Here is a 15,599-nt window from a genome sequence, read left to right on the forward strand (position 1 = left end):
TATTGTGGTACGAATTCCCAAACCATTATGAACTTTCTTTGTGAGATACCATTCCTTTTACAATGATGGACTCTCTGGCCAATCACTTTTTTCAAAACAACATATTGGCTCTGAATTTGAAAGTAATTGTCTATTATTATTTCGTCCTCAATATGCTTAAAATTGGATTAACACTCCTCTATACACCATCATCTGTTTCTTTTGACAATTTTTGGTTTGGTTTGTTTTCGTTTTGTTGTTGGCTTTTTAAATTTTGGATCGACTGGATAATTTCTGCTCTCTGCCCTTCTATTTTTGCCTTACTCAAATTGTTAAGCGTATTCAATTCCTCTTCCGTTGGTTTGTAAGTAATGTTAGGTTTAACGTTAGCTTTGGGAAGACGAGGAAGGTTTTTTGTTTGTTGGTCGAAATGGGTGATTACTTCCTTAGCACTAGCGAAAGACATATTTTTTTCGGTTTCTGTTGCTTTATCTGATTTGAATTAGCGTAACACTCTCCAATAAATACTTAATGGAATGATGTATTTTTATACAAAATTACAATCAAATTTATTAAATATATTAAAAATGTAAAAAATAAAAATGGTTTTTGAAAATTTCTGTAGTTTGCAAAATGATCCACATTTGGTCCATCATCAGACTACCAAATTGTTCAAGACATTGATCAATTCAATACATGAACCCAATAATTGACTCTTTCTAGCTCTTCACATCAAGTCACTCATCACATAATAAAAACCTTACCAACACAGAGTTTCGGAAATCAACAACAAACAAAAAAAATGATCATCAATACAAAGACAGCATCAACCTTCCGAGGTGTTGGTGTTGTATTTTTAGTAGTTTCCTTGATTCTTCTCTCAACACTCATTGTTGTTACTACTGCTCAACAAGTTGAACAAAAATCGAGTATTGAAATGGGAAGTGAAGAGTTTACTCCTGATGGACAATTGAAGAGTAAACCATTCTATGGAGTTGAAGAGGATTTGGAGAATGAAAATATTTCTATTGAAGAGTTGATTAAACGTCTTTCATCTTCAAGTTCACTGGAACAACATGGTGATTTGTTTTTGAGAAAGATTCCATTCGATAATGTTGCTCAAGTTGAGAAATTGGGAGATTTTTTGGGTAGTCCAAAGGCAAACAAATTGAAGAGAATTGTTTTTAATAAGAATGGTGCTGAGAAGGATGATCCAAATGTTTTGGAAGCTTCCAAGTTGGCTATTTTACTTGAGAGAGGCTTTTTGAAACAAACTCAACCTACTTTGGAAGTTATTGGTGTCACTTCTAATAATATGACATTGGAAACTTGTATGGTTTTGTCTTACTTGCTCTTCCAAAAGGGATCTGTTGTGAAAAAGCTCTACTTGTATAATAATAATATTGATAGTGCATGTTTGAAGGTTATTTTCAGTCCAATTTTACTTCCTACTGCTAGCAATACCTCCCCTGATAAGGTCACTATTCCACCACTTACCAAGTTGGTGATTTTGGCTAATAATGTTGGTGATGAAGGTGCCAAGTATGTTGTCAAGATTGCTGAAGCTATTCCAACATTGAATGATATTGTTTTGAAGAAGACTGGTTTGAAGGAAGAAGGTGTATTGGCACTTGCTAATTTCATTGAAAGTCATCCAGACAGATTGACCCACATTGATATTAGTGAAAATACTCAATTTGGATTGAAGGCTTTCACTGCTTTCTGTGCTGCTGTTGAGAAGAGTACCACTCTTAACTTATTGGATATGAATGAAATTGGAATGGATAGTTTGAATGCTGTTGAAGTTTTGGTGAAGCTCATTAGAAATAATAAGAGCCTTAGAAAGATTGATATCAGTGACAATAGAATTGCTGATAATGGTGTTAAAGCTATTGCCACAGTTTTGTCTGAACAAAATGTTCATCTTGGAAAGATTGATATTTCCAATGTTGGTCTCACTGGTGAAGGTATCAGATATGTCATTGATGCTGTCAAGAAGAATAGTAATTTGAAGAAGGTATATATTTACAGAGTTGAATTCTTCTTTGAAGATAGTGGCATTGAAAAGGATTTGAAGGAATTGAAGAAGATTATCAAGTCTGACTTTATTGATGAGGAAGTTATTACCAGCAATGAAATTAATACTGATCCAAATGATGAAGAAAATGTCGAAGAACCATCAGAGGAAGATATCACAGAAGAAGATGATGAAGATGATAACATTACAGATGAAGAATTGAGTGCTCACCCACTGTTTGCCTCACTGATGGAATCTGCAACACCTAAAAAGGACGAACTCTAAATCCTGGAATCTAGTATTATTATTTATTGTTAATAAAATTTCTTAATGTAAATAAATTGTAAACAAATATTGAAATTCTTTTGGTCTATTTTCTACTTGATTCAAGATCTTTCAATAGTAACAACAACTGTAACTTTCACCTAATTAAATTATTCCACATATTATTGTTCCTTTTTGGCAATATCTCTGAATTGTGAAATAATCTTGTTTTCTCTTTGACTTCTTTCTTGCTTTTGTAAAAGATCCAATCTCTTCTTTTCTTCTTGCATATATACTTCGTTTTCCTTCATGATACGAATAGCATTCATTCTGGCGTGTCTGCTACCAGACATGACATAGCCCAAATCTTCATAATTTGTAATTTGATCACTTGTCAAACCAACTTCACCTCTTCTAGGAATACGCTTATTTTGTTGAATGAATTCAGCAATAGCTGCACCTTCACCTGGTAAGAGAGGAACTTCGTATTTAGTACTTTGGTCATTCATCAAATCAGATAATAATTTAGGTCCTGCAATTTCATCATCTTGCTTGCTCGAAGATTTATCCTTCTTCTTGCTCTTTTCCTTCTTTTCCTTTTTGTTCTTTTTTTCTTTCTTTTCCTTCTTTTTTCTTTCGAATTCTTTAAATTTATTCTCACGTTCTTCCCTTCTCAAAATATGAATCTTGTTAATTTCAATTAATTGATCAACTGATGTAGGTTTGAGAATAAAATCCTTTTCATCTGTCCAAATTTCTTTGGCAACATCCTCAAGTGAATAAACTCCATCAGCTTGTTGTTTTTCCTCCTTTTTATCATCCCCAAGATCTAAATAATCTTCATCCTCTGGTGATTTCTTTTGTCTTTTTTGTTCAGTTTGACGTTCCTCAAGTTTTCTTTTCAATGTTTCATTCATATCCTTCTTATTATCGTTTGATGAGTTGATCCTTCTATCATTGTATTCTCTTCTTTCCGATTTATAATTGTCCCTATCGTCTCTACTATCCCTACTATCTCTATTATCCCTATTATCGTCATACAAACGTCTTTCCCTTGATCCACCATAATTATTATCCCTTCTACTATCATTTCTATCATATCTTGAATCCGATCGTCTGTTTGGTGAGTACCTTCTCGATGATGATCCTCTATCATTCCGATACGAAGAATTATAATTGTCGGTTTTTCTATTGTCTGATGATGAAGACAACGACCTGGAGGATGCACTATTCGATGATTGGTTTTCAACTTTGCTCATTTTTTTTTATTTATTGCTTCCTGTTCATTCAAGAAGTCAATTAATTAAGTTCTCACACGATCAATTTATTTACAATATTTACAGAATGATGTTAATTTCAAGTCTCACTAGATGACATATAAATTATTCGAATGAATAATTAAACATTTGAGGTTCTATTGATTGGAATTTCACTTCCTTTTTGTTTGATATCAGATTCCTTGGAAAGATTTTCAACATTCTCACCTTCTCTTAATTTCTCCTTGTCCTTACTACCAAGATTTGTAATAACATCTTTCTTTTCACTGGTATACTCTCCTCCAAGATTCTTTCCTTGGAGATTTTCTTGCTTCCAATCCTTTTCCTTATTCCAGTCTGATGATTTGTTTTCCATTTCTTTTGTTTCAAGTTGTTGTTTTTTAATTGATTTATAAAATGGTGTGGGTTTTATAGCATTTCCAAGATGTTTAGAAATGGTTCATGTGAATTATGGAATTTGACTTGTTTTAGTTCAGCTTAAAAAACAGTCAACTAATTAAAACAATTTCCTAATGTATCATCAATGATAATAACAATTCAGCTTATTGTAAAGGGTAGTTGCTCGGTCGCTCCATTAAAAATATAATAGTCACTCGCTTACCATTTAATTCTTGATTACTTGTCTCTTATCGTGGTGGAACCGTTTTGTAAATTTTAAAAAACTAACCGTTATAAAAATTTAAATAAATTTCTTTAAATTACGGTAGTTGAAATGAAAACAAATCATAAAAAAACACCTCCAATCACTCCATACCACACCCATACAACATGAGCTCATCAGCCATCGTGACCAGTCCATCAAAGGCTGCCTCTAAACAAGCACCATCAAATGCTCAATCTACCACCAAACGTTTGCAATCCGAGTTGATGAATTTAATGATGTCCAAGACAGCTGGTATTACAGCCTTTCCGGAAGAAGGTAATATGCTCAAATGGACAGGTACATTGAAAGGATGCGAAGGTACATGTTATGATGGACAATCGTACAAACTCTCCCTCTCCTTCTCTAATGACTATCCATTCAAGGTTCCAGTTGTAAAGTTTATCACACCAATCTACCATCCAAATGTAGATCAATTCGGAAACATTTGTTTGGATATCTTGAAGGATAAGTGGTCTGCCACATATAATGTTAGAACTATTCTCATTTCTATACAATCATTGATGAATGATCCAAATATTGAAGATCCATTGAATGGTGAAGCTGCTCAAAATTATGCTGACCCTGTCGAATTTAAGAGATTGGTTGATTTGACCTATCAAAAGAAACAATAAGAAACTGAGGTGTTTCACTTTCCATTTTTACAAACATTTGTTAAAAACAAAAGATGAGCGTAATAGCAATACTCTTTAATGTACAAAATAAATCTAACTGAACAATTTCATGAATTTCTTTCCTATTGTTTTATTGTGTGATGCTGAAATCTTATAAATAATATTGAATAAATTATTAATTAATAAATTTGAAAAAAATGTTACAAGGAGAAAATGGAGCTGGGCAGCAATCATTACACGAAAAGGAAAAACAACGATCCAGATTAACTACACTGCTCCGACATTTATCACCAAATGTTTTCAAGGTGAAGGAATCAATTAATAATTTACAACAATCATCAAACTCTTCTCTGAACACTTCCGAATCATCCGAACGTGATAATCCTCAAGAAAATATTCAAAATGAAGAAGATATCATGTTACCAGTGAAGGCTCTCTTCCACAGCATGAAAAATCCATCCAATAGAAATTCTCAACAAAATTTTGAAGAGTCTTTTCGTTCTTCTATGAATTCAATGCCCAATAGTGGATTATCAAAAGAGGAAATTAATAAGAAACAGAACAAGTGGAATATTGGATTTCCTGCAACTGATGTCAAAGCAACCCTATTCTCTCGGGAAATGGAAAGAGTTTACACAAGTACAAAACCACTCAATCCGAGAAGTGCATTAGTTGAACAGCCAAAGGGTGAACCACCAGATATTGATAAGGTTTTTGGAAGTAAGAAGGGTCAGGGTGGTCACGTTTGCATTGTTGGACCAACTGGTTCAGGAAAGTCAACCATTGTGAGAGGTATTCTATGTGAAATGTCTGCTGAAAAGGCATTGGCAATTTATTCATTGGAATATCCTGTTGAAGTGAATTTACAAACCCACGGCTTGTTTAATGTTTGTCAAATTGATATGTTTCAAGAAATTCAAGGAAAACAAAGATCCCTTGCAGAAACAGCCAATAATTTACTCAAACATGATCCAGATATTATCTATTTTGGTGAATTGAGACATAAGGTGGATTTTGAAACAGCAACCTCAATAGCTCTCAGTGGTGTTCAAGTTATCAGTACAGGACATGCTTCTTCACCAATCGATTTGTTGGAAAGACTAAAGTCAATGAATATTGATTTGAAAACTCAATTCAGAGCTTTCAAATGCATTATGGGAGTTAAGCGTGTCCCTATTTTATGTCCACATTGTAAGAGAAATATGGTAATTTATGGTAGAACTGATAATAGAGCACTCAAATTGCTGACCATGTATAGAGTTGTCACCACAGAAAAAGTGAATAGAAGAAAGGAAGTACCCGTAGTTTGCATGCCACCTGAACCATCGAATAGTAAGGGTCAGACATGTCCTCACTGTGTAAATGGCTACATCAGTAATCATACCATTTATGAGTTTTTATACATTACACCTGAATCTGATATGGAAACACTTCGTAAGAAGCATACTTACACAACAGAAGAAACCCTTCTGTCCCTCATTATGCAAGGTCAAGTCAATCCAATGTATTTACAGAACAGTGTTTAAGAATCGTTTCAATTGAGTTTTAATTTTTGGATTGTAGTTTCGCCACCTAATTGATGATGTCATGTAAGGAATGCAGCAATCATCTATGAACGAGGAAGAGGAGGGCTAACAAAATACTTGACAAAACCAAATGTAAAGAAGTCTTACGTAGATTCTTTTTCTTCGTCGACTGTTACATGAGTCACGATGACATAAAAACATCAATCATCCAATTAAAAAAATGACCACCATCACACACTTCTTTGTTCTCTCATCAAGAGGTGATAAAATTATAGCACGTAACTGTATGTACACTCACCACTAATATATCACCAACAATTATACTAAACACCAAAAATCACAGATCGTTATGATATTTTCGATGAAGTAGAGGATTTATTCTTCCGTAATGTTCGTAACGAAAGTATGGAAAACTATGGAAAGCCAATTTTCAATCAACTAGGAATTAATTTCTTCCATGTTCGTAAATCAGGATTATATATTGTGTGTACAAGTAGAGAAAATTGTTCACCAATAACAATTTTTGAATTATTGGAACGTGCTTGTATTTTAATTAGAGATTTTACTGGTCAATTGAGTGAAGATTCGATTAGAAAGAATTTTGTAATGGTTTATGAATTATTGGATGAATTATTCGATTGGGGAAAGGTTCAAACAACTCAAACCAACATTTTAACATATTGTATTCACAACGAACCGATTGAAACTGTTGATGTTCCGACTACAGCTGGTTTATTGAATTTAAGTTTTATTGATCCAAAAACTGTCAAATCAACAGCAAGTATGTATTTAATTGTGTTTTTTAATTTAACATTCTAACGTTAATTAATTGCAATTAATAATAATTGATGATTATTTTAAAATTATTATTGGAAACTTGATTTTTAAACACAGCTTGTTTGCCAATTCAAAAGAAGAATGATCAAATTTTCGTTGATGTTTTGGAACGTATAAATTGTGAAATGAATGCAGAGGGATCAGTTTTGCGTTCGGAAATTATTGGATCGATTGTTGTGAAGAGTTACTTGATGGGATCTCCACTGATTCGTATTGCATTGAATCAAGATTTAGCTATTGGAACAGATACAAACACACCATACTCTGCCATTAGAGTTGATGCTTTGAATTTTAATGAAATTATCAATAGAGAGGAATTTGAAATGGGTCGTCAATTGTCATTCTATCCACAAGATGGTGAAACTACTCTTCTTTCATATAGAGTTACCAACAATCATCACGTCATTATGCCATTTAGAGTTTCACCTTACATTTCCAAATTCAATGAATATAAGATTGAGGCATCATTCAAAGTGAGATCTGACTTCCCTGCTTCTACATCTGCCACAGGAGTTTTTGTTCGTATTCCAGTACCAAAGAATGCCACATCATGTGGTGTAGTTATTGGAAATGATAAGGAAACTCAGCAATCGTACGAATATAAGGAAAAGGATAAGGTTGTCATTTGGGGTATTAAGAAATTCCCAGGAGCTTCTGAACAATTTATCAAATTGAGAATTACTCTTCCTGAACCAAATCGTATTGATGAGAGGAAGCTTATTGGGCCAGTCTCTATGAAATTTGAAATTCCAATGCACAATATGAGTGGTCTCCAATTGAGATATTTGAAAATTGGAAATGACAGTCTCAATAACGATAACAAGAACAAACAAAAACGTTGGGTTAGATATGTTACTCAAGCAGGTTCATACTGTGGAAGAGTTTCCATGTAAATTTCTCATCCTTCTCCTGAACTCTTTCTTTCATTCCAACAAGTAAAGATGATTGAAAATTTGAAAAATAAAAAAAATAAATTTTTACGATTAAAAAAATATTCAACAACAAACATGCCTGCTCTTCCAAAGAAATTGTTGCAACAAAATCTTGTTGAAAAGTGGAAATTAGTGAAAGGAGATTTAGTTCAAATCACTACCGGAAAGGATGCCGGAAAGAGAGGTGTTATTAAAAAGGTTTTACGTGATAAGAATAGAGTTGTAGTTGATGGTTGTAATTTGGTTAAAAAGAATATTAAAAGAACTGAAGAAAGAGCCGGTTATTCAATTATGAAGGAATCTCCACTTCATTGTAGTAATGTTGCATTGGTTTGTCCAGAAACTGATAAAGCCACTAAAGTTGCTTGGCGTTATATGGAAGATGGTACCAAAGTAAGAATGGCCAAGGAAAGTGGTTCTGTTATTCCAAAGCCTGAACCAAAGAAACGTGTCAAGAGACCAAGCAATCCATACAAAGATACAGACTCTGATGAAGTTATTAGAAAAACTTGGACTGATGAGGAACAACAACAATTGGTGAATTATTATCTTATCAAATTTGAAAAACAACATTTGAACCATCTCAAACAAGTTTCTCAAAATACTGAAAAGGCCGAAATGAAGAAGGAATTGGACGAAAAATTATTCCAAATGAGAGCATTGAAGAGAGCCAAGGAAATTATTGGCGAAGAACAACTTGCATCATCCATGTCGGAATTGAATTTGGAAGAAAAACCAACGAATTTATAAATTAGGAATTATTTCTAGGATGAAACTGTAGGAATGATCATTTGTGTGAAATCAATTTCTAATGGTAAACATTCTTTTTTGGCGTAAATTAAATTCACTCAACATTAACCATTAAAATATAATAAAAAATAAAAACAATACATTTTCGGATTTATCTTGAGAAACTGTTACCAAATAAGTCAGCCATGTTACCAGGTCCTGAACTATTTACATCCCTTATCAATTCCATTTGCTTTTCCAATTGTTCTTTCATTTGAGGATATTTCTTAATGGTTCTTTCTAACAATGAAAGAGCATCCTTAGTTCTAGATTGATGGTGCAAGAATGAACTGTAGGCAATATAGTGTTGGAATTCTGTTGGTTCCAAAGAGATGACTCGCTTAAATAAAAGATCTGAAACTTGTGGACTCTTTTCTTGCATGTACAGAGCCATACAGGCAATAATTTGAGTATCTTTACCCTTTGTCATGTCGAAGGCTCTTTCTAAGAGACTGATACTTTCATCAACTTGACCCATTCCATTTGATAAAATTGCACAATTCATATAAAACTTGGCCTTCTCATTTACATCCATATCCTTAATGATTTTTTTGATTGCATCCTCTGAGAGTGCCATGGAGGCTGAGAGTGTAGATGAGTCAACAATGTAGGCTTCTTTGGATGGGGAATCCTTTTCAATTACTTTAATCACTTGATCAAAGAGTGATTTGGCATCACGCTCTCTCTTGAATTGTTTTAAAAGATAACAAATTGTGTTAATCACATCAGAACCAGTAACTGTTTCATTATCTTGAGCATGATATCTGTAAGAAATATCAGCAATTTCCAAACTTAATCCATTGCCATCATTCTCGTATGGAATGTTAATTGTAGCTCCAAATGCTGGATCCTGAAGCAGTAATTCTTGCTTGTCACTATTTCTGAATCCTTTCATGTAGGCATCCAAATTAGAAATCAATTCTTGACTGTATTCTTGTGGAACTTTAACATCCATTTCCTTAAAATCCACAATATAATTTGGTTCCTCCACAAGTTTTAGTAACAATTCATCCAAAATTTGGAAAGTCTTTTCTCTATATTCCTCCGAGTGGTCACCCTTTCTTGAATAAAGCATTGCCAATTCAATCATTGCTCCCAAATGATTGTGTGTTTTATACAAGTCAGTGAATAAATATTCAGCAGCTTGAAATCTAGAACTTTCTTCAGTTTCATGACTGGAAAATATACGAGCAAGGTGAACCTTTGCATCAACAAAATATGGGTCAATTCTAATGGCTCTCATATATAATTCAGCTGCCGAGTCTGGTCTCTTTCCTTCTCTCTCAAAAAGTGAAGCAGCATTAAACAAAATGATTGGATCATTATTATAATTGAATTGAATACTTTGTAAAAAGTAAAAGAGAGCCTCCTTTGGTTTGTTTAATTGTTGAAGACAATAATATCCCAAGTTATTGTAGCATGATGCAAGATCCTTTTGTTCACCTTCATTCAATTCTGTAAGAAAGGAAGCATTTGGCTTTTCATCCTTTGCTTGTTGAACACGTGAAGAATATTCTTGAACACGTTGATGAATGGAACGAATAGTTTCCGGATCAATTTCTGAAGGTCTCGATGTATCCAAATTTAAATAATTTTGACAAAAGTTTCTTCTTGTACTAGTAGTATAATTTGATGAAACTAGTTTAAAAATATTATTGTAATGACGATGATGGTGATTAAATTTCCGAGAGGATGAAAACCCTCCATTTTTAAAGAGTTTGAGAAGGGTTGTGCTCGAGGAACGTAAAAACATTTTTTTCAAATTTTTATTGAATTCAATTTTAATATCAAAATAATTAAAAAACTGATTTTTTTGTTTTTATTAAAATTCTAGAAATATTTACATATTATTCAATTTAAAGTTATTTGGATTTTACAATGTTCAGCGTTATTTCTGTAATGAAGGACGAAGATAATTAGAATTGCTCAATCTCTTTCTAAATAACATTTTCGATCAAGAATGGACATTTTTCGAAATCCTCCCCGAGTCTTGAAACAATTTTATCAATTCACAAAATGCAGTCTAAATAAGGTCAAATACTCGCATGACCTTTTTCAAAAGTTAAAATGGAAAAAATGCAACAACTCCAAATGCCAAAGGATCCACTTGTTCAACACGAAAAGCTAGAAGATTGTGTACTGCCCAATCTCTCCATACTGACACCCATCAATAGAGTTATAATATGTAAAGCTCTTCTAGAAGATAATGAGGCTGTTTTACAAATTTTAGAAAAGAAGAATGATTTATTTCAGAATATAAATCGATCAACAGTTTCAAAACTGAAAGAACGATTTGATTGTAATTCGATTCTGATACAGAATTTAATTCAGTCAATCATTAAAATGTAAAAACAAACTCTAAACGTGTAAATAGTAATTTTGTAAAATAAAACTCTCGAGGTATTATCTAATCCAATCTATACATAACCTCTGTACTTTTCTTGTCCATTATCCTACTGTTGATCATTTCAACCATGATAAATCTCACCTCTCAATATCCAAACACAAAAAAATGAGAGAACAAGAACCATCACGGACGAAAATTGTCAATCGTTCGCTTGTTGGTGATGTTAATATTGTTCCAGCTGGAAGTGTTGGTGATGGATCAACATCACGATCATCATCAAATATTATAGGAAAATTCGGAATTGAAAATCGAGTGTATTGGAAACAAAATATTCTATTTATTTTATTGATTTCTTTATTTATTATTTTACTAGTTGGTAATTCGCTAGTAGTGAATGCACAAATGCCACCCAATAGAGTGATTGAAACAGATGATGGAGTTTATGAAGTTGGAGGTTCACATCAAAATGACAATTCAGAATTTCCAATGCAACCTGATCCTCTGCCTTCCGAATCAGTGGAAGAGGGAGCCTTCTCTTCTGCCATTCACTCTTATATTAAAGAGGTAGTTGATTTTGTCAATTATTATGATTCGGATAAGTGGTGGGAAGTTGTAGTGGTCGTCTTTACCAATTCTTTTGCACTTCCTCTCATGTACTTGTGCTATAAAATCAATACACCACATGCTGTAGTTATTGCTATAGGAACATGTATCACAAGTACATTCTATCATACAGGAGATACGTTACAAGTTTTAATTTTTGGAATGGATCACGGAAGATGGCATAGATTGGATAATATTTTCATTATTCTTAGTTTGCAACAATTATTCTTCCATTTGTGTTCTGTCTGTCCACCAAATACTTTGTCATGGGCTGACACTCCAAATAGGAAACAAAATAATTATGAGAAACAAATATTCTATTCATGGTGCTCTCCACAGGAAGCAGAATATGACATGGCAACCAATGGAGAAAGTGACAGTGACATTGAACAAGATCCAGAAATGAATTACAAACCATCTGCACACAAATCTAAAAGAGTCAAGGATGAAGCAAGAAGAATTCTCTATAGAGAGAGTAAGCTTTATGAATGGATGCAGTGGTTCTCCCTCTTTTTTGCTTTAATTTGTCAAGAAAAGGCACCATGGGTTGAGTTTTACACCTTTCTTCCAATTATTTTACCTGCATCCATTGTTCTCATTAGAAGAGTTTTCTTTATGGATGCCTTCCTTAAGCCACGTTATCACACGAAATGGATTGTGACAGGTTTATTATTCTTAATGGCTGGTCTCTTTTGTTTCGTCAGAGGATTGGACGATAAGGCAGACTATTTGAGAATGTTCCATGGATCTTGGCACTTGTTTGGTAGTTTAGGTTTCTATGCACTCTTCAAATCCAAGAAACCATTGGATTTAGTAGAATTCAGAAAGGGAGTACTCGACCACTTGAACAAACAAAATAAGAAGAAGGTGAAATAAACTTTGTTTTCTATTCAGTTGAGAGGTTTGTTGTTTCCCGCCAATTGGTTACAGTCAGTAATTTTCAAAAATACTACAAACAAAAAAAATGTCTTTCAGAGAATTAAGGAGTATGTATTTTATATAGGAGGTGACAATTAATATATATACTGATGATGAGTATAGACTTTACCGAGATCATGAGGTCTCTTGGTTATTCGAGAAAGATTTCTGTTGAAAATTTTAGAACACCAAACTATTTGTTAGTCTCCGAAATTTTGTATTGGCTAGTTCAGAGGTAAGCACTATTTCTTGAAACGTTACTGAATGCAACTCATGTTGACCAATTATAGATACGATCCAAACGTTGATATTGTGGAAGGAACAGATACTGTTGAGGAAAGATTAACTTTTTTAAAATCTATTTGTGAAGTTGTAGTATGTTTATTGATTTTGGACTATTTTATTGAACATGAAATAATTGTGCTTAGTATTATAAAGCTAGAGTGAAATTAAATATAAAGAGGCTGTATCAAGCAGACGGGTATGCCGTTAAGGAACTGCTCAAACTTGCCAAGCTTTTAAATGATGCTACAATTCTTGCTAAATCTGTGGAGGAAAGTGACGATTATGAAACAGCATCTCTCCAACAATTAAATAGCTCCAAGTTTCAATTAAACGTGAAACAAATCAGAAGCATTGCTACCGAGTTAACTGAACTGGGAGCTGAATTGCACGAACTTTTAGGAAAGGAACTTGAGTTGAAACAAGAAAGATTGGAAGCAATTTCATTCCCTCACAATATTGAAACAATTAAGGAACATATTGAAAAGAAGAATATTGAAGCCATTGACATGATTTCTGAATTACAAAAAAGTATCAATGATCTTAAAAAGGATGAAGACAGTCTCAAAGATAAAAAGAAGAGAAAGGAAACCGAGTTGGAGAGAGCAAAGAAGAGATTGTCTCGAGTTTCAAACTTCAGACCTGCATTTATGGATGAATATGAACAAAAGGAAACAGATCTCCAAGAATTGTACAGAAAATACGTTGAAAAATATAGAAATATTGAATATTTGGAGCACGAATTGGAGAAACATAGAAAGGCTGAAGCCGAAATAATTGAGGAAAATAAGCGACGACTCAAATTACTGAGAAAGAAATTGAGAGCTGATGAAATCAAATATCTCAGCGGTGAAAATCAAGCCACTTATGGTGATGGAGAGGATGATGACGACGACGATGATGATGACGAAGACGATGAGGAAGGTGATGGAGAGGATGACGATGATGAATCATCAGAAGAAGAACAAGACGAAAGAGAAGTAAAGAGTAGTGCAAGGCCAAGAGCTGCCAGTGGAAGAAGACCAGAAGGTAGAACAACCACAACAGCTACTGCCAGTAAACCAAATTTAAACGTAGCTCCTTCGAATCAAAAACCACAGATAGCCTCAAGAGAAACACCTGATGGATATGATTCAGATGAATATGGAGAATCAGAAGAGGAGAGTTCAAATGAAGATAACGAAGAAGAAATGGTTATGGACTCTGAAAATGATGACTCATTCTAAATTTATTCATAAAATAAACCAAATACCATTGCAACACAAGTTAAAGAGCTCTGTAAAGTTGTGTGTAAATAACAATATTTAAAAAAACATACATTTCTAAAAAATCCAGAAGCATAATTATCTGTCGAAGGATCCCATAAAAACCTAGAGGCAACTCTAATACCTTGGCCAGTTGAGCTAGTAATGACCACTTGAACAATAAATTTATATCTTGGGTATCCACTCTTTTTCAAAAGATCCAAAATTTTAGTACTCAATTCCTTAGATCTAGTCACACTGTGATTAGCATCATATTCCTCATTTTCCAATTCGGTTTTTAAGAAATCTGAAATCTTTTCCTCAACATCCAATTTTACAAACCTAAATAATTTAATTATTCATCTTATCGGAATCAACTTACTTTTGACCTTCTTTTGGTTTCATGTGGAACGACTGGACGGGATGAGCATTAAGAATAAAACACTTACGTTTGGAAAGATTTCCTCTTGTATACCATTTTCTGTATGGGTTTGGATATGAATGCTGTCCATCTTGATTTATTTACAGGGTGCTATGTATTCTCAATTTTTTTAATTTGTTTGCCGCCAAAATTGTTACTGATACGTACAACAACAAAAAACAGTCCAAAGTTGTATTTTTATTGTATTTACATGAATTTAGGATTGATATATCGTCCATATCGATTATCTTCTGAGAAACTACTCGGTGAGGGTGAACTATTATTGTAAGTGTCCATTTCAGAAATTGGTTTGAATGAGGATGAAGAAGGAGCATTCCTATCATAATAATGTCTGCTACTTTCCGTTTGAAATCTGACACCATTAGTGGAGTATTCTGATGGAGGAAAATGTCCTCGAGGTGGAGGTGGATAATGTTTGTATTGATGAGATTGTTGTTGATCGTGGTAGTATGTAGGTGATTGAGGACCAACTGGTTTAAATGATGAGCTACCACTATACGAGTAAGGATCTCTTCTAGAAGATGGTGGTACTTGGTATGAATCTTGGTGGTGATATTGACCTCTCGATCCTTGTTGGTCAAACATTGGAGGATAAGGTGAAGAAACTGGCTTGTAAATAGGTTGTTGATAAGGTGGAATTTGAGGGCTACCGTATCTTGCGTTTCTCGAATTATCAGGAGCAAGAAGTATTCGTTTGGCTTGATTGAGTAATTCGTCTCTTCTTTGTGAACTTGTTGATGCTTGATAGAGAGCTTCCGAGAGTGGAGGGAAAAACATATTATAGTCTGTTTGAGTCATGGCTGTTGATGTCTCTATCGGAGGTTGTTGATTTGAGGGTGATGATGAATTTTCCTTCTTTTGTTTTTC

The 15,599-nt window shown here is 33.7% G+C and overlaps 10 protein-coding genes across 10 annotated transcripts; 7 read left to right on the plus strand and 3 right to left on the minus strand.

Moving 5' to 3' along the window:
• Nucleotides 1-771: 771 nt before the first annotated feature.
• NAEGRDRAFT_78286 (patatin-like phospholipase family protein) lies at nucleotides 772-2,341 on the plus strand. Its single transcript, XM_002681590.1, has one exon. The coding sequence runs from the start codon at nucleotides 782-784 to the stop codon at nucleotides 2,279-2,281; it is 1,500 nt and encodes a 499-aa protein (XP_002681636.1). The 5' UTR covers nucleotides 772-781; the 3' UTR covers nucleotides 2,282-2,341.
• Nucleotides 2,342-2,442: 101 nt separating this feature from the next.
• On the minus strand, nucleotides 2,443-3,519 carry NAEGRDRAFT_62991 (uncharacterized protein; the record flags this gene model as incomplete). The annotated part of the gene is made up of 1 exon (XM_002681752.1): nucleotides 2,443-3,519. One exon carries the CDS (start codon nucleotides 3,517-3,519, stop codon nucleotides 2,443-2,445), a length of 1,077 nt encoding a protein of 358 aa, XP_002681798.1.
• Nucleotides 3,520-4,277: 758 nt separating this feature from the next.
• Nucleotides 4,278-4,922, plus strand: NAEGRDRAFT_82946 (ubiquitin-conjugating enzyme E2C). Its single transcript, XM_002681591.1, has one exon. The coding sequence runs from the start codon at nucleotides 4,306-4,308 to the stop codon at nucleotides 4,810-4,812; it is 507 nt and encodes a 168-aa protein (XP_002681637.1). The 5' UTR covers nucleotides 4,278-4,305; the 3' UTR covers nucleotides 4,813-4,922.
• An 87-nt stretch (nucleotides 4,923-5,009) lies between these two features.
• On the plus strand, nucleotides 5,010-6,552 carry NAEGRDRAFT_78288 (type II secretion system protein E; the record flags this gene model as incomplete). The annotated part of the gene is made up of 2 exons (XM_002681592.1): nucleotides 5,010-6,478; nucleotides 6,503-6,552. The coding sequence occupies one exon, from the start codon at nucleotides 5,010-5,012 to the stop codon at nucleotides 6,336-6,338; it is 1,329 nt and encodes a 442-aa protein (XP_002681638.1). The 3' UTR covers nucleotides 6,339-6,478; nucleotides 6,503-6,552.
• Nucleotides 6,553-6,557: 5 nt separating this feature from the next.
• NAEGRDRAFT_37747 (clathrin coat assembly protein) lies at nucleotides 6,558-8,126 on the plus strand. The gene is made up of 3 exons (XM_002681593.1): nucleotides 6,558-6,622; nucleotides 6,682-7,119; nucleotides 7,233-8,126. Exons 1-3 carry the CDS (start codon nucleotides 6,559-6,561, stop codon nucleotides 8,066-8,068), a joined length of 1,338 nt encoding a protein of 445 aa, XP_002681639.1. The 5' UTR covers nucleotide 6,558; the 3' UTR covers nucleotides 8,069-8,126.
• A 92-nt stretch (nucleotides 8,127-8,218) lies between these two features.
• Nucleotides 8,219-8,545, plus strand: NAEGRDRAFT_4979 (uncharacterized protein; the record flags this gene model as incomplete). Its single annotated transcript, XM_002681594.1, has 1 exon — nucleotides 8,219-8,545. A coding segment is annotated over one exon (327 nt), but the record flags the coding sequence as incomplete, so codon positions are not given.
• Nucleotides 8,546-9,008: 463 nt separating this feature from the next.
• Nucleotides 9,009-10,649, minus strand: NAEGRDRAFT_46164 (uncharacterized protein; the record flags this gene model as incomplete). The annotated part of the gene is made up of 1 exon (XM_002681753.1): nucleotides 9,009-10,649. One exon carries the CDS (start codon nucleotides 10,647-10,649, stop codon nucleotides 9,009-9,011), a length of 1,641 nt encoding a protein of 546 aa, XP_002681799.1.
• A 759-nt stretch (nucleotides 10,650-11,408) lies between these two features.
• On the plus strand, nucleotides 11,409-12,722 carry NAEGRDRAFT_62997 (uncharacterized protein; the record flags this gene model as incomplete). Its single annotated transcript, XM_002681595.1, has 1 exon — nucleotides 11,409-12,722. The coding sequence occupies one exon, from the start codon at nucleotides 11,409-11,411 to the stop codon at nucleotides 12,720-12,722; it is 1,314 nt and encodes a 437-aa protein (XP_002681641.1).
• A 306-nt stretch (nucleotides 12,723-13,028) lies between these two features.
• Nucleotides 13,029-14,272, plus strand: NAEGRDRAFT_62998 (uncharacterized protein; the record flags this gene model as incomplete). Its single annotated transcript, XM_002681596.1, has 2 exons — nucleotides 13,029-13,139; nucleotides 13,193-14,272. 2 exons carry the CDS (start codon nucleotides 13,029-13,031, stop codon nucleotides 14,270-14,272), a joined length of 1,191 nt encoding a protein of 396 aa, XP_002681642.1.
• Nucleotides 14,273-14,274: 2 nt separating this feature from the next.
• NAEGRDRAFT_30532 (uncharacterized protein) lies at nucleotides 14,275-14,634 on the minus strand (the record flags this gene model as incomplete). The annotated part of the gene is made up of 2 exons (XM_002681754.1): nucleotides 14,275-14,322; nucleotides 14,365-14,634. Coding segments are annotated over 2 exons (318 nt in total), but the record flags the coding sequence as incomplete, so codon positions are not given.
• Between the last annotated feature and the right edge of the window lie 965 nt (nucleotides 14,635-15,599).

Source organism: Naegleria gruberi, assembly GCF_000004985.1.
Source record: "Naegleria gruberi genomic scaffold NAEGRscaffold_5, whole genome shotgun sequence".
NCBI classification, from domain to species: domain Eukaryota; phylum Heterolobosea; class Eutetramitea; order Acrasida; family Naegleriidae; genus Naegleria; species Naegleria gruberi.

Excerpts from the sequence above, each read along its gene's own strand:
- NAEGRDRAFT_78286 (XM_002681590.1), top strand. The coding sequence starts at position 782 with ATGATCATCAATACAAAGACAGCATCAACCTTCCGAGGTGTTGGTGTT.
- NAEGRDRAFT_82946 (XM_002681591.1), top strand. The coding sequence starts at position 4,306 with ATGAGCTCATCAGCCATCGTGACCAGTCCATCAAAGGCTGCCTCTAAA.
- NAEGRDRAFT_37747 (XM_002681593.1), top strand. The coding sequence starts at position 6,559 with ATGACCACCATCACACACTTCTTTGTTCTCTCATCAAGAGGTGATAAA. Across the intron at positions 6,623-6,681 it reads TAAAATTATAGCACGTAACT|ATCGTTATGATATTTTCGAT; the intron begins GTATGTACACTC and ends CAAAAATCACAG. Across the intron at positions 7,120-7,232 it reads AACTGTCAAATCAACAGCAA|CTTGTTTGCCAATTCAAAAG; the intron begins GTATGTATTTAA and ends TTTTAAACACAG.